Here is a 20,864-nt window from a genome sequence, read left to right on the forward strand (position 1 = left end):
CATCCAGCTTCCTTCTTCTGGTTTGATAGATGGCCACCTTGGCCAGCACCACAAGGAGGCTGATGAGGTCGTCTCAGGATTTTGTGGTGTCACAGATGGGGCAGGAGTTGTAGGAAAAAATAGTAGCCAGAACCCAAGGAGAAGATACTGGAGCAGATGGAAAATGAGCAATCTGTCACCCTTGAGGAAGGTGTCTGCCAGGGACAGGGTGTCCTACACATTGCATAAGGGGCAGGTATCAGGGAGGGAGTGAAATGCACCAGATATACATCCATGAAGGAGCTGCCAACTAATATCCCCAGGGGACCAAGGGACCAGAATAGAATACAGACTGGCCCACTAGGAATCCTCACATGTGATGAGAATGAAGAAATGAAGGGTATGGAGTATTAATACATACAGTTATTTTCTAGGCATCATTTGGAGTCAGACCGGCTGAATTCAGAAAGCCAGATGAGGTGTTGTGGAGGATTTTGCTCATGGGAACATGTGGGGCAGAGGCCTCATGGAGTGGTCCACAGGACCAGAAGTGAAGTTGGAGCACCCGCCTGCAGGACCTGCCCTCACCAACTAGAGACATGTGGCAGCTGAGTGCTGGGGGTTGGGTGTCCAGCCAGCCTCTCTCTGGTTGCAATTCATAATGTGTTGGATCCTGGTGGTACCTGGTAGAACCAACTTCTGGTGCACTAAGGGGGCCTCCACCATCTACTAAGGATTCTATTTGTTCTCCTGCTTGCCAGCTAGTGTTATAATCTTTTTCCTTATTGGCACGCAGAAGTATTAAGCAAGTAGCAGACATCACCAATTTGTTCTACTTAATGTACCCTATCACCTACAGGCACATCATATATAGTTATCATTATCATTATCTTGTTCAACAGGGGAGAATGGGTGGGTTACCAGTGTCTTGGTATGAACACAGTTCTGTGAAGGTAACATTGTTCTGAATACAAACACAGTTGATTGTGCAGCATTCCATACAGACACAAATAAGGTCTTGTAGAAGTTCAGATGCTATTGGGTCCTTGTTGAATACAGTTCATAAACCATTTGCTATGAAGATTGAATATCTGGTTTACCTATGTGCAAAGATATCCAAATCTTTGTTTGCCAACATGTTCTTTTGACATGCTCTTCAAAACTGACCTCACGCACATGGTGGGAGTTTAGTCAATGACTTCTCCTTTTTGAAGGCTCTCTGTGGAAATATTAAGCACTTAAATGCCAAGATTCGGCTGATAGGAGTGATCTTAAAGCATTCAGCTGAAAGCAGTCTATGGGACAGGCATGGTGGGCTGTATACAAGTGCACTCTGTTCACTACCTCACTTTGATCACAGATAGGTTAAAATTCTTGACTGCTGGGCTGAATATTTTCACGAAGTATTGAACCAGACCTCATCTTTTGACAGCGGCGTTCTTGAAGAAATTCCCCAGTGGGATAATGACTGAGAGCTGGCCTTACCACCAACTCTTGATGAGGTACAAAAAACTGTTAACCAGATGAAATCTGGAAAGGCACCAGGCAGTCATGCAATTCCATCAGATATTCATAAAAGAGCTGGTGGCTAGGTATATCGCCTCACCCATTTATTTAATGCCATTTAGAAGGAGCTAGTCTCTCAGGACTTCAAAGATGCCCTGATTATACACCTATAAAAGAGAAAAGGTGACTATGCCAGTTGTGATAACCATTGGGGCATCTCTCTCCTCTCTATAGCTGGTAAAATCCTGGCCCACATCCTCTAAAACTGGCTTTCACTATATGTGTTCAAAAACGGCGTCGATCCTGTGCAGATTTCTTGCTGGTCAAGGCACTGCTGACACAATATCTACAGCCAGAAAATACAAGGGAAATATAGAGAGCAACACCAGGACCTCTATGTAATCTTCATCAACTTGACCAAGAGATTCAACATGGTCAACAGAAATGGGTTCTTGAAAATTCTTGGGTGAATTGGCTGTCCTGAAAAATTCATCATCATTGTTCCATCTTTTTATGATAATTTGCTTGGTCGCATCCTAAACAACGGAGATACATCAGGATCAGTTTCACTGGATTGGTCATGTTATGAGGTTGAGGAATACGTGGATAACAAAGATGGTCATCTGTGGACAGCTTGCTCATGGAAAGCTTTGAGAGTCAGCATATCCAGGCACTACAGGAAAAGCGTAGGATCTGAAAAGAACATACAAAACCTGCAGTTGGCGGCTTTTTATGTGACATCTGTAATTAGTTCTGTTAAACAAGGATTGGCTTATTTGCTTAACAGCGTCACAGAAGAGATCCATTGATCAAAGGCTCTGTCCAAGAAGATTTTGAATCATATATTCAGAGACATTTTACAAGTGATTTCTTGTTGGATGCCATGTTCATTAACATTTTCCATTGGACCATGGAGCAATCACCTGATATTTCGTGCATCCAAACTTATATCTTGTTCAGTGCTGTCCTCCTGCAGTTTTCACAGTATTACTGTTGTCCACGGCTGTTAAAGACTCTGATTACAGAATTAGCATTGTCAAATCCTTTGGACTTACCCTAAGTGCTCAGCTGCCAATTTCTAGAACAGGCTGAATTTATGTCCAACAATCACCTGTATGACAGCCATGTCATCTCTGTAGGATAGGGTCAGAATTCAAAATGATCTGTACAAACTGGAGAAATGATCTGAGGAAAAACAGGATGTTCAATAAGGACAAATGCAAAGTTCTCCACTTCGGGAGAAACAATCCATTTCACACATATAAAATGGGAAGTTACTCCTTAGGACGGAGTCCTGCAGAAAGGGATTTAGGGGTCATAGTGGACCACAAGCTGAGTACGAGTCAACAGTGTGACACGGTTGCAAAAAAAGCAAACATGATTCTGGGATGCATTCACAGGAACATCATGAGCAAGACACAAGAATTCTGCTGTACTCTGTGCTGATTAGGCCTTAGTTGGAGCACTGTGTCCAGTTCTGGCACACATTTTCACGAAATGTGGAGAAATTGGAGAGGTGTAGCCAGACAGAGTCTCCCCTTTACAAGCCAGCTTGCTCGTTGCCCCCCCCCCCACTGAGGAGCACACAGGGCACGGAAATGGCTGCTGACAGCACAGTCTTTGATGCCCTCATTGAGGCCCAGATATGCTGGCTTATCGTGACCCTGAGAAGCAGAAAGTACAGCTAGAAGGCTAACAGGCCAGACTGTCAACATGAGAGGGGGGGTGAACCCTCAAGAAATCACCCCAGCTGGCATTGATCAATATGATGCACACACACAATCACTCAGAAGGGGACGTGCCCCGCCCGCACAAAAGAATGTCCTGTACTCCTAAATTGTTTATCTCTTGTCTTACAAGTGCAAACTAAGTAGAAATGCCCTTGTAACAAACTGGAGTCACAAAGACAGACCAGTATGATCTGGCACCATAGATAAGAAAGAGAATACATAACCCAAAAGGGGTATAAAAGATGGGTCCAGCAGAACTCTAACTCTGAGTGCATTCGACCAACTTCCTGCTGGTCGGGTCAGGTGATTGCCTCCCGAGGTCCACAGCTGGGGACGCCCAACCTCGTATTCGTCTTTCCGTCGGAATTGAGTGACCGATCCTGCCGACTACGCCAATTCTGTTAGCCGGCGGCCAGGTAATGTGCGGTGAGGTACTCCCCTGGGTCCTAAGCAACCCAGTTTTTTACTGTTAGAGCAGGCAGCTCCTAGCACACTCACCCACGGCCAGGCTGTAGTAACCAAACGGTTAAAGTTCTTTTTTTTGTGCACAGCTAAAGAATTAGAGCTCTGTAACTAGTATCAAGATATCATTGTGTTAGATGGTAACAGATATCTTTGTATTGGATTGTAACGTAACTTGTTAACACCTGTACTTTGCTAGCATATAAGAAGTAAACAATAACCTTTTGTAACCACACGCTTATAACTGTAGCTTAATAAACTTGTAACTAGTTAAGATCCAAGCCTAACTATTTTGTTAACCCTTTTGTCACTGCAACACAGCCGGCACAACAAAAGAACTTTAACCGTTTGGTTACTACAGCCTGGCCGTGGGTGAGTGTGCTAGGAGCTGCCTGCTCTAACAGTAAAAAACTGGGTTACTTAGGACCCAGGGGAGTACCTCACCGCACATTACCTGGCCGCCGGCTAACAGAATTGGCGTAGTCGAGCAGGGTTGTGACACAGGCTGTACCACAGTGACAAAAATGAAACCAGTCATGATAAACAACATGGATTTCCCCAACATAGAGAAGGAATTCACCCAGGAAGGATGGTGTGACCCTAAGTGGGACGAGGAAATGTTGGAAAAGAACTGGGGACAATCAGAGGAATCACGGTTGCAGCTCTGTAAGCAGAGAACTGCTTGTAAACTAAAAGAGAAAAAGGAATATTGGAGTAGTTTTGTATCTGGCTGTGAGATACAGCTCCTTGGACAAAAGCCCAGGTTATAAGACCTTGAAGAAACTGCCCAACTCTGAAAGCTTTAGTTCAAGTTCTTAACTCTTTGTGTTACAAAGTGTAGTTATGTAAACATTTATGTTGTGGTGTATGTGTATGTGTCATGGAGTTTTGTTCACATTAATTGTTTTGCTAACACGTTTGTGTCATGTCATGGAGTTTTGTTCAATGTTGTCTGTCTGTTTGTCCTGCTGGTGTATCCATAAGAAGGGGACGCCTTCCGATATGGACACCTTTCAATATAGGTACAAAAGATCTGAATCCCTTTAGTAATACGTAAAATGGTAATATCCAATAAAATGTCACTCTGGAAAATAAGCATGTGATTTGAGGTAAAGAGTAAGTGAGTAAGTCCTTAACTCTAAAGGGTCTGGAGAAAATTCAGAGTGAGTAACTTGCAGAGTTTAGAAAGAACTAAGCATATTTGTAAATGGAATATTCCAATATGTATCCTGCCACCCCAAAGGGGGTAGAAAAGTATTGTTTTGTCTTTCAGATACAGGAAAAGCTGGTAATTACTGAAGAACAACCTAAACATCATGAATCTCCTTTTAAAATGAAGAATGTGGTTTTGTATTTTATGTTTGTGCTTATCTTATTAACAGCCTGACTCATGTAAGCGAAGCAGGGGAAATGCTGAGGCTCAGATGGGAAGCCTGGGTGACCACCAGTGCACCCACCTGGTCTCATTCAACAGGAAGTTAGGGATCTGGGATGTTCACTCACAACAAGAAAAGGGACTGCAGTTAAACTGTTGGGGAAATGTCATTAATGCCTCCCTAGGTCACAAAGTTTTGTTTGGTGTTAAGGATGCTGCAATTGTCCCTCTAAAGTTTAATGAATACCCTGAAAGCCAAGCTTGGTATAACAAATCCCTTTTTATCCTCCCTCACACAGGATACATATATGACCCCACCCTTGTAAATTCCAACACTCTGTTATCAAATCAGTGTGCTAAAGATAACCTTTTCAAGCCAGACCAAATTTTGCAAGACCTACTGGTTACTCTATACTGTTCTATTACCAGTGATCACTATTGTGTCCCATACCATGCCCCCAGGCTCGATCCAAACGAAGGATGGTATAAGGGACCCTTTTCTCCCATCCTCAGTAAAGAGCCTGGATTGTTTTTCATCTGTGGGGAAAAAGCTTATAAATACTTACCAACAAACTGGACTGGACGATGCTCACTTGGGCACATAGTACCCGGGGGATTAACTGTATACCCTCACATCACCGCTCCCGGCATAACCAACCTGGGAAGCTTCTTGCATCGATCCAAAAGAAAGTTCACTCGTAACCCCCTCATTGAGCGACCCACAGGCTTCCACAGATTTACCCGTGCACTTTTTCCCTGGTTGGGAGTTGCTGAACTTGAGCGAGCCTTAGTTAACATCTCAGGCCAACTAGAAATAGCTCTTAATCATACTGCAGATGCCTTAAATCTTTTAAATAACCAACTCCAATCCGTAGCTCGCTTTGCTCTACAAAATAGAATTGCTCTAGATGCCATTCTAGCCCAACAAGGAGGTGTCTGTGCTGTAATAAATCAGTCCTGCTGCTTTTATGTTAATCACTCAGGACAAATCGAGCAAGATGTCTCTGCTATCAAAGATGCAGTTCAAGTCCTGCATGCTACAGCTGAGACTGGAAAAACCTCATGGCTGGAGTGGTTAGTCCAACAGTTAGGATTTTCTCTCTCTCCATTCCTGCATTCTATTGTAACCACTATTTTGATTGTTCTTATCATAGTAGTTGTGTTTTGTATAACACTGTGCATCGTCAGGAGACTAATTAATATGGCTATCTCCTCTATGCAAATCCGATACATGGAGCTGACACGTGATCCTAGCCAATTCCGCGATTCCCCACATACTGATCGGATCATTGGGCACTTTTAGACCTCCCCCAAGGAGGGCAAAAGGTGCTGGCATCACCACCACCTTGCGTTCTGGGATGTAGTGTGGTGCATCAGGGGGTGGAATGTAGCCAGACAGAGTCTCCCCCTTACAAGCCAGCTTGCTCGTTGCCCCCCCCCCACTGAGGAGCACACAGGGCACGGAAATGGCTGCTGACAGCACAGTCTTTGATGCCCTCATTGAGGCCCAGATATGCTGGCTTATCGTGACCCTGAGAAGCAGAAAGTACAGCTAGAAGGCTAACAGGCCAGACTGTCAACATGAGAGGGGGGGTGAACCCTCAAGAAATCACCCCAGCTGGCATTGATCAATATGATGCACACACACAATCACTCAGAAGGGGACGTGCCCCGCCCGCACAAAAGAATGTCCTGTACTCCTAAATTGTTTATCTCTTGTCTTACAAGTGCAAACTAAGTAGAAATGCCCTTGTAACAAACTGGAGTCACAAAGACAGACCAGTATGATCTGGCACCATAGATAAGAAAGAGAATACATAACCCAAAAGGGGTATAAAAGATGGGTCCAGCAGAACTCTAACTCTGAGTGCATTCGACCAACTTCCTGCTGGTCGGGTCAGGTGATTGCCTCCCGAGGTCCACAGCTGGGGACGCCCAACCTCGTATTCGTCTTTCCGTCGGAATTGAGTGACCGATCCGGCTTGGCTACGCTGGTATCGAGGAGACGCAGAGAGGGTAAGATACACCCATGCTAGGTCTCTGACTTTTTTTTGTGCACAGCTAAAGAATTAGAGCTCTGTAACTAGTATCAAGATATCATTGTGTTAGATGGTAACAGATATCTTTGTATTGGATTGTAACGTAACTTGTTAACACCTGTACTTTGCTAGCATATAAGAAGTAAACAATAACCTTTTGTAACCACACGCTTATAACTGTAGCTTAATAAACTTGTAACTAGTTAAGATCCAAGCCTAACTATTTTGTTAACCCTTTTGTCACTGCAACACAGCCGGCACAACAAAAGAACTTTAACCGTTTGGTTACTACAGCCTGGCCGTGGGTGAGTGTGCTAGGAGCTGCCTGCTCTAACAGTAAAAAACTGGGTTGCTTAGGACCCAGGGGAGTACCTCACCGCACATTACCTGGCCGCCGGCTAACAAGAGGGTCCAGAGAAGAGCAACTAAAATGATTACAAGTCTAGAAAATATGACGTATGAGGGAAGATTAAAAGAACTGAGTTTGTGTTGTTTGGAAAAGAGAAGGCTGAGAGGGAACATGATAGCAGCTTTCAAGTACCAAAAGGGTGTTCCAAGTAGGAGGGAAAAATTATTTCTCTTAGCCTCTGATGATAGGACAAGAAGAAATGGCTTTAAATTGCAGCAAAGGAGTTTAGGTTGGACATTAGGAATATTTCCTTTGAGGGTGGTTAAGTAGTAGAATAAATTGCCTAGGGTTATTGTGGAATCTCCATCATTGGAGATATTTAAGAACAGGTGGGATACATATCTAACAGAGGTGATATAGATGGTGCTTTGTCCTGCCATAAGGGCAGGGGACTGGATTTGAGGACCTCTTGAGGTCCCTTGCAGCTCTAGTGTTCTATGATTCTATGATATAATGAAGTAGTAGTCTTAAAAGCCACTAAGAGATATCTTGGAGAACACAATTTATAGAGAACAGAAAGTTTTTTCCTCATGTATTTTTTCATGGCTAGTGGGGTCTGAACAGGTTCTAAGGTTTTCAAATGCTGCACGCTACATAAGAAACTCTGATTGCCTGGGGAGCGTGAGTGACTTTTCTTTCCCATGCTTCAGTGATATTTCTTGTGATGCCGGACTATCTGCAGACTGTTCTTGAAATACCACTGTCACCATTGAATGGAAGGTATTCTATCAATGGCCTCTACACTGATGTCTATATTATCATCTGCCTCACTGATGAGATTACCACCAGCAAGAAGTGGTACAATTCTATCTGGAATGAACACGTCGCCCAGAAATCTGCTTGTATTACTGAATTAAAAAAACTAGTTGCCAGAACATTTCAAAGGCTAGTACTGCATATGCAGACAATTACAAATGAAATCCTCTTACCCAGACTATATCTACATTGTATGTACAAAAGCTTACAAATGGAGAAACATTACATTAGCAATTCATGCACATTTATATCTGCTCACTAAACAGTATGAATTCAAGGTGCGCAATCTCCTGGTACTGCTGAACAAGCTTCAGTGTGCGGCTGTCCCATTCAGCAAATTTGAGTTGAAAAAATAAAGAGAACTATTATAATCACTTGTGATATAGTTTGGTCATTTAGAATATGTAAAATGTAAAGTATTTTCTTTTCATATATGGCCAATAGTTGATACTCATAATTTTTGCCACATGCTAATTTCCTTAATCATTTCTGAAAATAAAACCTGTTTATGCAAAACCAAGAAATAGAATTTAATAACTGTAAGGGAGTGAAAGGAAGGCATGGCAGTGTGGGAGCTAAACAAGGCCTGCTTGCCCAGTTAGCCCTGCCCCTTTTCACCTGCAGCCAGTGTCAAGCCAGGAGGGAGGACAAAAGGAGGGATGCAAGCCCATTTTCAGCTTGCCCAGCAAGGAGGCAGGAGCAAGCTCTGCTGTCTACAAGGCCTGAGCCAGAGCTCTCCACTGGGCCAGCTGCAGAACGCAGCCTCCAAACCCTCTCCCAGGTGCCAAGGGGGAGAAACCTGGAGAAGCTGGATTCTTGGGGTCACATCCCAAACCAAAGGTATAGACTCTAGTAAGAGGACTGAAGTCCTACACACCAGGTCCCTGGATAGCGCAGGGACCTAACCGCTAGACCATGACATGTAACTGGGTCACCCTAGCCATGGGGTGGGGTCTCTTCCAGCCCTAGGATTCCATGATTCTATGGTCTTTCTGTTCAAATGTGTATACAAATAAAACTAGGGCCAAGTATGCCTCTACTCAGGGAAACAGACGACTGTTGAAATTAAAAATATCTTAAATGACTGGAGGCCATGACATATTTTATATTATGCAGTCTATATTAGCTCGTTTTCACATGTAGAAACATGAATATTTTGGGCCAAATTCAAACCTGCTATAACAAGATTCATTTCCACTACCTCAAAACTTCTGAGTAGCATAATGCAGAACAAAATGTTCTAAGGGAAATTGTTCCTACATCCAGTTTACTAGATAGCAATTGATTTCAGACTTTTTCCCAACAGGTAAAGGGCTAACGAGAAAGTAGTTTTACAGTGTTTTTGAAGTATTTGTTAATCATAAAAATGAAGGTCTTTCAGCGACTTTCTTGTACTCTGATTTAATCAAAGAGATGGATGTGAAGAAGCAGGTCAATATTCAACTATAAAGAGCTTAAATTGAAGAGAATGTTTTGGAACAAGATGGGCAATTAGCTTGAAATCCATTGGCCTAAATGCATTACTTACGCAAGAAGCAGTGGAAAGGGCAGAGGAAAATTACAAAACTTCTTGACTAGATAGATACTATTTAGCTTATCGTCTTTTTTTTTTTTTGCTTTGATCATTGAGTTATTCGGCTCATTAAAAAAAATAGTGCATCTCTGCACAGCAATTTCACATCACTAATATACTTACTTCCTAAGAATTGATGCTGCCAATTTACAGCCCAGTGAAGCTGTAGGATACACAGTGCCTCCCTGCTTCCCCCAGATGATTCTCAGGGGTATGACAAGGTTATTCAGAGAGCAGAGTCTGATCAGACACCTCTCCAATGTATGGCCAGGTGGATGGATGCTCTCCAACCTTAATAAAGGGCTTGTTCCAGGAGACATTCTCTCTATTTTTCTTCCTCCTCAAGGTGTCAAGTGAAAGAAAGACCCCATGTCTTTCTTATGGCCTACATCTAGAAGAAACTGAATGGATGGCCAAGTATAGATTAGAAGAGGCCAGAAATCTAAGTGGGACAATTAGGGAGAATGAAGACTGAAAACAGATACAGGAGCTGAAGAAAACAATGGGAGACCTAACTAAATCTGTTGTAGAGTACAGCAGAGAATCAAAATAACTACAAGAGATCCTGGGTTCCTGAAGAGACAGGAGTCAGTATCTGCTAAAGAAAGTTGACTAGCAAACTAGATACCACAGGAGGAGCTGGTTTGAAAAAAAAACCCTGCTCTTAAATTGTGAAGGATGCATGTGAGGCTTCCTGACAAAAGATGCTTATGTGGAAGTTTTCTAGTGATAGGGAGACATCTAAGGCATAGGTAAGGTTAGAGTGGTGGGCAACACAATACAACCAGAGGAAAGGTCTCCTCGACTTCTTAAATAAGCAGCAGCAAAAAAAATCACTTTGCTCTTAAAGATGCTCTTAATAAATTGACAATTAAAAATGTGGTTCAAATGGTCCATCAAAGTTTGCCAATACTTAAAATCTTCAAGTAGCCACAATACAAATTAAAACAGTAGCAAATCACATTGACACAATCCACAGATTACAGTGTTTTTTCACCAGAGTATTCTCCAGAGCAGCTGGATCAGTGGCTGAAATCCCCAGCACAGATAAGACTTTAAAAGCATATTTTTCATGCATGCAGTGCTTTGTTTTGTCCTAGTATGTGCTGATACAGAATACCCACACCTCTTGTTTTTACAAAAAAAGCACTGGCTATAAACGAGGCCATTCCTCTTCCTTTGATGGACTGGAGTATCTTTTTGTTAGAGGAAAACGATGTGATCCAATGGAATTCACCACAGAGGCTGGCTCCCAGCTGCAAGGCTTCTGGGCCCCCCTCCCGCCTCAGCCAGGGGGTGAGTACCACCACTTTTTTTTTTGTTTAAATAAAATAAAATAAAACACTGCATGCATGCCTATAGAATGTGATCCTGGGAGGACACCAAGTAACCTCCAATGACTTAAATAGGATTGAAAAATTTAGTATCTTCCAGGATCAGTCCCACAGAGGGAGAACAGCTATGAATGTCCCTTCATTTGGATACTTACAGGAAGCATTTTACTGTAATGCAGATTGTGAAAAAATTTTTTTGCTGCAGCTATCTACTGTTGTTGTAACTCTTGTAAAAAGCCTAAATTTATGAATGAAAAATATATTACAGTCAATTCTATCTGATGAAGTTTAGAACCTTTTCTCTTGTGCTCTACGTTACCATAATATTTTTCTAATCTGCATTGTATAACGTGATCTTCTCATGTAAGAGATGGATCAGATTTCTTCATGTACAGGGCTGCAGACTAGAGCTATACTAGATGTTACAGGACAGTGTACTGTTGACATACATAATGCACAAAAACATACCACAGATTAGGAGGGTGGGGTGCATATGTACAATAAGGGAGTGTAGAAAAAATTAATAATTTTTGTGGTAGTTTCTCAGAGTGCCATAGTGCATTAAAAATCCTAAATGTCATTATGTGTAAAATATTCCCATTAAATCATATTTTGCTATCTGAGGCCGCTGTACAATTTTTAAATAATACCCAATATTTTTAATACCCTTAAGATGAAGTACTTCTGGCTTCAGTGCTGAGTGAGCTTCAGCTCCTGAACCCCATAAGAGACACTCAGCCAGTTTCTTTTTCTTCTTTTACCTTGTAACAAACCTATGGCTATTTGTGAACTTCACATGTGTTACTATGCTATATGCTATGGCCATTTAGGACTATATAGTGACAGCAGGGACATAATTCAAGTTGTCATCTTCCAAAGGCACAAGCCTTTACCACTTGAACCAAAGAAAAATCTCTTTCCTCTGTTTGCAGTAAAAAGGGGCCACTTCAGCACAGAGCTGAATAGTTCAGATTCTATCCCATAGAGGGCAGTGGTAAATGTATACAGCCCCATCAATCCACTGTCTGCAACAAATGGGACTGAGCTGGCAAACCAATTCTCAGAAAACTAGTTTTTACTCAGGTAAGTAGTCCTGTTACTGTGGGATCATCACTAGGTCTAGTCACATGCATAATACGCGTGAGACTGGGTTAGTTATGGAACTTGCTTTTTGACACTATGTAATTTCTGCCTAATAATTTTACCTGAAAAATAAAATCAGTCTATTTGTCTTGTCTTATTTACATTGTAAGATCTTTTGCAGAGCTGGATGGTCATTTTGTTCTGCTTTTGGATAGCACATTGGACTCATGGCCAATGATTAGAGTGCTGAGGTATAACAGAAATAGGAAAAAGTAATAAACTCTTTGGGTTGGGGGCTACCTTTTGTGTTTGTACAGTACCTAACACAACAGGGTCCTGGTCTATGACTAGGACTCCTCGGTGGTATGGTAATGCAAACAAATGTTGTATTTCAGTTTTAAAGCATGTACTTTAATAGTTTAATGAAACAATTAAGTTAATACACGCAGTATTTTATTGATGGTTCCAAAACATGACTTTACTGGCTTTCAATGTCTGTTTCATGGAATAAATTCTGACTTTTGACTGGTTTGTATCTATTAATGGAATTGTTTTAATCAGAAGTATTTAATTAAATTAATTTTGGAAATTACCTTTATAAAAATAAGAACATAGTGGAAGCTGTCATAAAACCAGGCCATTCCTGAGAAGTCAAGATGCGCATTATGTTAAAGAAGTGTCATAATCATACTCAGACATTTATGTAGAAAATATATATTTGAAAATAAAGTGACAAAATAATTTGATTATGCATGCACAATTTAGACTTTCAGATAGCAGGGTGCTTTCTGGCTCCTGATTTCTACAGAAAAGTCAGATTTTTTTGTTCATTATTCCTTAAGAGCGTGTACTACCTATTTACATATGAAAAGATAAGTTTATAAAAGAGCTTTCCTATTTTACTACATCTAATAGTTAATAATTTAAATCTGTAGCCATTATCATATAGATTGACACAAATGGCATATGGATCATTCTAGAGATGAGGGTTAGTTTCTTTAAAGAGAGAATTGTTTTAGTTTTTGCAGGAAATTAATCAGGGGAATGGGTTTTGTGGAGCATGGAGCAAATCTAATCTGTCCTTTGTTCAAATTTGCCTTGCTCCAATTCCTAGCAATTGTAGACAACATGCTCTTTTGTTCAGGAGCCACTTGTTACATGCATAATTAGAGACTGCAGTAGTGTGTTTAAAGAAAAAACTGTTTTCCAATGTAATGTGTGATCTTGATAATAGTATTTTCATCAAAGGTAGCAATTACATTCATTAAGCTGAGACTGGCATGGCAGCAAGGAAATTAAGTGGAAGGTGAATAAAAAGCTCCCCATTTCTTTTAAAAATCTCTCTCTCTTTATAAGTTGAAATGCACCATGTTGAGCTATAACTGGAAAATACATACAGAATATAAAAAAATAAAGCCCTCCTTAACCTTTCTGAATAATGATCCAGAAGATATCCTAGGGACAGCTACTATAGACACACTTTTCAAATTAAAGAGCTTTATTCTACATTAATTTCTTATGCAAGCTTTAAATGAGCTCAACATATGATTCAGGGCTTTAAAGGCTCCACAGCTCTCTAGGATTAATTCATTGTTCTTTTCACACATTAATTAATTGTTTTCTATTGTCAAAAATTGCAAATCAACCTGTTTAGAAGAGCCAAGAACAAAATCTTATTTAAAAACGTTACTCCTTATCTATTTATACTTTATTATAATGTAATTTATTTTAAGGAACACCTATAAAAGTAGACCACACACTTTATAAACATTTGAGTATATAACTAGATATGAGAAATTTAGTTGTGTGAAAAATAAGTTTGGGAGCTCTAAAAAATCCCTCTGCCAGTAGTGTGCATTAGATTATAGTCAGTTAATAGACTAAATGACAAACATTTGCAAACAATTGATTCGTAAACCATAAAAATGGGTCTTTAAAAAAGAAATTGAAAGTGAATGGCAGACGTAAACATTAAAATATTTAGATTGTGTACATTGTTGAATGTGCAGTTAAGCGCAGGTAGATACTATTATAGCATCTGGATCAAGTGTTAGGAGCCAGATCCTGAAATGAGGTAAATTTTGTAGGTGTATATTCCTATCCTAATCTGACAAAGAAATGCTGGAAATAGGACTGAAATTGAAAAATAACTTTTAAATACTGCCAATGAGTAAAAATTCAGTTTTTGGGAACATACTTAGCTGTCTGCAGCAAATCCCTTCCCCAGGGACGGGCAATAAGCGGCCCACAGGCCAGATGCAGATTGCTGGTGCTTTATTTACATGTGTGTCCACAGGTACAGCTGAACTGGGACTTTGCTTCTTGCAGCTGCTATTGACTCAAAATGGCTATCCACAGGCAACAAGAGCTGCAAGCAGCCATACCTGCACAAGCACAGGTATATAAAGTGCCAGTGGGCCACTAAGGGTTAGCACTGGCAAACTGCATCTAGCTTCCAGGATGCTTATTGCTCACGTCTAGGCTTCCTCTATCTCACCATCTACCTTACTCTCCCCCCTCACCCCAAAAAAGGCAGGGCTTGTGGGGCAGAAAGGGAAAGATCTCACTGTGACTGTAGATCCACAGTAAAGTATAAATCTTTGTGGGTTGAAAGTAATTCTAATAATCTGTCAAACAGACATTCATGGAATCACAGGGTTGGAAGAGACATCAGGAGATCATCAAATCTGAACTCTTCTAAAAGCAGGAGTAACCCCAAGTAAACCATCCCAGGGCTTTGTCAAGCCAGGACTTAAAACCCTCTAGAAACGGAGATTCCACCACCTGTCTATGTAACCCATTCCAGTGCTTCACCACTTTCCTGGTGAAAGTTTTTCCTAATATCCAACATAGACCTCCCACACTGCAACTTGAAACCATTGCTCCTCTTTCTGTTATTTGTCATCATTGAGAATGGCCTCTCTCCATCCTATTTAGAACCTCCCTTCAGGTAGTTGAAGGCTGCTACCAAATCTCACCTTCATCTTCTCTTCCATAGATTGAATAATCCTAGATCCTGCAATGAAATGAAATTCATGTGTGTGTTTATTACTAAAAGAAAGGTTTCTTGAAATTTTTAAAATCAGTATTTATGTGATTTCTTATGAGGACAATTTATGTTCTAGGCTTGTCTGTGTACCTCTGCCCTCCACTGTAATCAGGATTTGCTCAGGCTGGGAATGGCTTGCCCTCTAGTGGCTATCTTGAAATGGGAATAAAAATATTACTGGAAGTTAGAATAGTGTGAAGTGTAACTAAGTAGATCTGAATTGCTTGACCTTTCAAATCAATTTGTTTTGGCCATGTTTATGCCTCTTTTGTATTTGATTTCCACAAATATTAAAGCAGCTTCTACCAGCAGAAATGTTTATGGGAGATGTATGCACAGCAATTTGCAGAAAGTGAATTTCAAAACAGCAGAATGTGATTATTCATAGCAAAAATGATTAGGTTTATCACACGGAAGAGAGAAAAAAAATGACATACCTAAACAATATAGTTTGAATTCAAAATATCGAGGATTCAACAAGTGCAGCACATTGTTAATCGTTCTAAAGGAGGAGGAGAAGTATCATAAGTCACCTTAACTCACCTGCAAAGAAATTTAAGGAAATTGTGAAATTGCTATGGATATTTCATGAGAAGAAATGATAAACTGATGTAGTAAATTGTTCACTGTAAATCATTTGCTTAATTCTGATCTGTGTCTAGAAGGAAAGATCAGTCTCTTTGGCTACGTCTGCATGAGAAGGTTTTCTGACTAAACCAGGGTTTTGTTCCAAAAACCCGTGAAGTGTGTACATGCAAATGCGTTTTGTCAACTGACTGTTGAGAAGACCTGGCACATCCACCAGCAGTGTTATGTCTCTCCGCACTAAGGAATAATGCTTTTGTTGAAAGTTTCCTGTCGACAAACAAGCTGTGAAGATGTTCCGGGGGCCCTTTTGCTGACAGACAGGGCTTTTAGTTCTCCAGGTCATTATGTCGAGAGAGTGGCTGGGCAGTCTGGACGCTCTGTGTTGACAGAGTGGATTGCTCTGTCTATCTGCTTTTGTGTGTGGACGTGACCTGTTGCCAGAAGCTTGCTGGCAGATCTCTTCCAGCATTAACTTCTGTTGACAGATGCTTCTTTTGTAGACATAGCTCTTGACAAACAAGGATGGGAAAAAGCCAAACTACTTCTGTATACCACAACCACAGGGACATTGAGAACCAACCTCAGCTCAACAGGAACTTTGCAAAACCTTCATAAAAAAAGCAAAGAACATCCTCTCAGATGAAGGGGCAAATATCAATTTCACTTTTCCAATCAATTTCTCCAATCCACCATTAATCGGTGCCTTATATGGCTAGAGCTTTAGCTTGCTAGTTTTCCTTCAAGCTCCAAACTCTGCCTGAGAGTTCAAAATCTGAGTTACTCTAACTGGGTGGCCTGTCCATCAATGCTGAAGAGACTAGGGCTAGTCAGTGCTGATTACAAAGGAACCACACCTAGGTAGGATCAGGTGGTTAGGAAACTACAGTGAATAGGGTAGGGCTAAGTTGCACTGGGTCAGGTGAAGTGTGGTGCTGAGACAGAGGCAGGAGAGCTAGCAGTTGCCAGTGGGAGAGTTACCCTGAGGACAGATCTCAAGACCACAAAAGTAATTGCTATGTTGTTTTCACTTTCGGCTTGCTATACTGGGAAAATGTAAAAGGAACAAAAGCCTGTTCAGAGGAACCTGAGAGACTTAGGCCTGGTCTACACTAGGAGATTAAGTCAAGTTTAAGGGTATAAGGTCAATTTTATAAACCACCAGTCTACACCCCAGTGCTCAATAGGTCGATTTTAAAGGGCTCTAACGTCAACTTCTGTAATGCTGATTTCCCTGGGAGTAACTCCTCAAAGTTGATTTTGCAATGTTGAACTATAGAACAATAGCTCTTGATGTGTCCTTTCTGGTCATCACTCCACCTCTGCTGCCCTTCAGGTGAGCAGGAAGTAGGTGACAGGAAGCGGTGGTCATCAGCCCTGGAATTTTCATTAGATTTCCTTTCCTCTCTGGCCAGTATGGCAAGCAAACATGTGGATCACATCTCTGCAGCACACCTAGCACACCTTGTAGCCATGAGTTCTCAGAATCTAAAAAGGGCACCAGTAAGGAGCCCTTGGAGGTCTTGAACCCCATCTCAGCATGGGGGGAAGAAGCTATCTTCCTCCAGCTCAAAGCCAGAAAAAGAAATGTTGATATTTATGCTAAAATATCAAAAGGCATGATTCTCAAAGGCTACCCCTGCAACGCTCAGCGGTGCCACTTAGAGATCAAGGAGCTGAGGCAGAGCTGCTAAAAATGCTAAAAACCAAATAGTTGGTTTGGTGCACCTCCCCAGAAATCATAGAACCACAGAATACTAGGACTGGAAGAGACCTCGAGAGGTCATCAAGTCCAGGTCCCTGCACTCATGGCAGGACCAAGTACTGTCTAGACAATCCCTGATAGACATTTATCTAACCTGTTCTTAAATATCTCCAGAGATGGAGATTCCACAACCTCCCTAGGCAATTTATTCCAGTGTTTGACCACCCTGACAGTTAGGAACTTTTTCCTAACGTCCAACTTAAACCTCCTTTGCTGCACTTTTAAGCCCCTTACTTCTTGTTCTATCCTCAGAGGCCAAGAAGAACAAGTTTTCTCCCTCCTCCTTATGACACCCTTTTAGATATCTGAAAACTGCTATCATGTCCCCCCTCAATCTTCTCTTTTCTAAACTAAACAAGCCCAATTCCTTCAGCATGTTCTCTAGACCTGTGATCGTTTTTGTTTGCTCTTTTTGGACCCTCTCCAATTTCTCCACATCCTTCTTGAAATGTGGTGCCCAGACCTGGACACAACACTCCAACTGAGGCCTAACCAGTGCAGAGTGGAGCAAAAGAATGACTTCTCGTGTCTCGCTCACAACACACCTGTTCATGCATCCCAGAATCACGTTTGCGTTCTTTGCAACAGCATTACACTGACTCATATTTAGCTTGTGGTCCACTATAACCCTTATACTTAGCTTGTGGTCCACTATAACCCCTTTCTGCCATACTCCTTCCGAGACAGTCACTTCCCATTCTGCACGTGTGAAACTGATTGCTCCTTCCTTAGTGGAAAAATTTGCATTTGTCTTTATTAAACTTCATCCTATTTACCTCGGACCGTTTCTCCAATTTGTCCAGATCATTTTGAATTATGACCCTATCCTTCAAAGCAACTGCAACCCCTCCCAGCTTGGTATCATCTGCAAACTTAGTAAGCGTACCTTCTATGCCAATTATCTAAATTGTTGGTGGATATATTGAACAAAACTGGACCCAAAACAGACCCCTGTGGAACCCCACTTGTTATACCATTCCAGCAGGATTGAGAACCATTAATAACTACTCTCCGAGTACGGTTATCCGGCCAGTTTTACACCCACCCTATAGTAGCCCCATCTAAGTTGTATTTGCATAGTTGATTGATAAGAATATCATGCAAGATCGTAACAAATGCCTTACTAACGTCTACGTATACCACATCCACTGCTTCTCCTTTATCCACAAGGCTCGTTATTCTATCAAAGAAAGCCAACACTATGATGAGCTCCCTGCTATTCTGGAGAGAGATGCAACCTCTTCCCCCAGAAGATGATCTGATTCCTCCTTACAAAGTGTTCCCCAGGAGGACGATGCAGTGCATCCTGATTTTGAAGAGGTGGGTGACAGTGGGGTCCAGCTGAGTGTAGAAGCAGAACCTGAAAGCCAGGAGCTGTTTCTCCACTTGGAGCCTGTCCACTGAACTCAGGACACAGCTTTGGAGGCAAACCTGGATCCTGGTGTGGGAGCACGAGCACCTGGTGGCCGGGCCTCACTCGCAAGGCAGAATGACCATACACTCCATCTTGGAACGCTATCATACAACGGCGGGAAGGTCTGAAGTCAGGCCAGGAGAAAGAAATCAGAAAGTTGACAAGTAGTTGGAGAGTCCCCAAAGAGAACATCCTGACAAGCAGATAGTAAGCCCCCAAAGAGAACAGCTGGGGCTAGTAGCTGGAAGCCCCGCCAAAGAGAACATCTTGGTTGTACAACATCAGAGGGTCCCAGGGGAGGTTCAGAAAAAGACCAAGGACAGAGGAAATCTTGTAACATGTTCTGACAGGCCGGGAGGATAGAAAGCCCAAATTAGGTAACAAACGCTTTAATTGGCCAGGTATCGAACCCCCAAGTAAGAAACAGTATAAAAGGTGATTTAGCAGGAATAAGGGTGTGGGCTCCTGGACACAAGGCGGAGGCTAGCAACTTCCAGTCCAGACAGCAGACCCCAGCCTGATCACCCGGACGTCACCACCACGAAAGGTCCCAACCAAGCCGTATCTCTGACTTGAAGGGCCGCTGTAACGTAGTTATTGGTGAGATGTGGGAGCACTGGATGTTATTGGTAAGTCACATGTAATTATATATAGTTATATGTAACCTAGTATTTAGCTTATGCCAAATAAATAACTATATATATATATATATATATATATATATATATATATATATATATAAATATAAAACAAGTGTTAAGTAATTGTAGTTACGAATAAATGAATAAATCACTATTGGTAAATACCACTAGCTGCTCTAGCTGGGTCTGTATAGAGAATTATTGGGACTTAGAACAGCCACAGGGCATTGTGGTGTTCACAATCGGAGTGTTATTGTTCCTGGTACTCATAATACTGTGGAAACCTAGGTTTTAAAGTGAATACACTGAATCACATATTGCTGCTACACTATATCAGGCTGCTATAAAGGTGGGGTGGTTGGTCTTGGGCCACCCGACTCCCCCCGCTGTATCACACCCCACGCGCACCCACGGGACCCGGAGTAGGTCGGCACATCGTCACCTGGGAGAGGGCATTTCTGGTAAGTATGCTTTTTTCCTACTGATAATAGTATGTTGCAATTGTGGGCTGGAGGGTCTATACCTGTCTCTGTTAGAACAGCTTGTTAATATACCTGGGGATAGAATGCTGATCCTGTTTGGATAAACAGCTGAAGGTGTTAGACAGGCACTTTTGGGTTCTCCTCATGAGATTTTTGGGGAGACCTGACTTGTTCCTGCTTCCACAGTAAGACACCTTACTACACCAAGCAGTAAGTGATCTGGAAGCATGGCCCCACAGAGCATTTTTGCAAATTTTTCAACCTTGTACCCAGAGAGAACGAGTAATCTTTCTTTACCCCTTTTTCTTATTTTGATGATGCTGATGTCTCATTTGCCAACCTAGAACATATGGAAAGTTTCATGAGTCACTAATGGTTTTTTGTCCATGACCTACCCAGCGCAGAGCAAAAGGCATGCATCTGCTGGAGCAGCCACTTTAAAATCCAGGTGCTGCTTTAAGAATGCCTTGATGTATCGATCCACCCACCCCCCCAGGCCAGCATTTGCTGGGACATTCAGTGCCCCTCTCCCACCCCCCAACATTGCTTTAAGAAGACTGGGCTCAGACAAGCAGTATTTTTTTTTTCCTGTGAACCAAAGACAGTTGACTGTGGTGTTGAAAGTAAACCTCAGCTGCAGAAGAGCTTAAATTGTTAAGCTTGGAATCATGCTTTCTGCTGT

At 41.7% G+C, this 20,864-nt stretch overlaps 1 protein-coding gene across 1 annotated transcript in view; it reads right to left on the minus strand.

The window, feature by feature from the left end:
* Positions 1-2,096: 2,096 nt before the first annotated feature.
* ACADSB (acyl-CoA dehydrogenase short/branched chain) overlaps positions 2,097-20,864 on the minus strand; it is a 59,576-nt gene continuing 40,808 nt past the window's right edge. The window contains exon 12 of the mRNA XM_075000498.1: positions 2,097-2,178. Coding sequence (XP_074856599.1) covers positions 2,124-2,178 — 55 coding nt within the window. The 3' untranslated portion in view covers positions 2,097-2,123. The remainder of the gene's footprint in view (positions 2,179-20,864) is intronic.

Source organism: Carettochelys insculpta, chromosome 7 (assembly GCF_033958435.1).
Source record: "Carettochelys insculpta isolate YL-2023 chromosome 7, ASM3395843v1, whole genome shotgun sequence".
Lineage (NCBI taxonomy): Eukaryota > Metazoa > Chordata > Testudines > Carettochelyidae > Carettochelys > Carettochelys insculpta.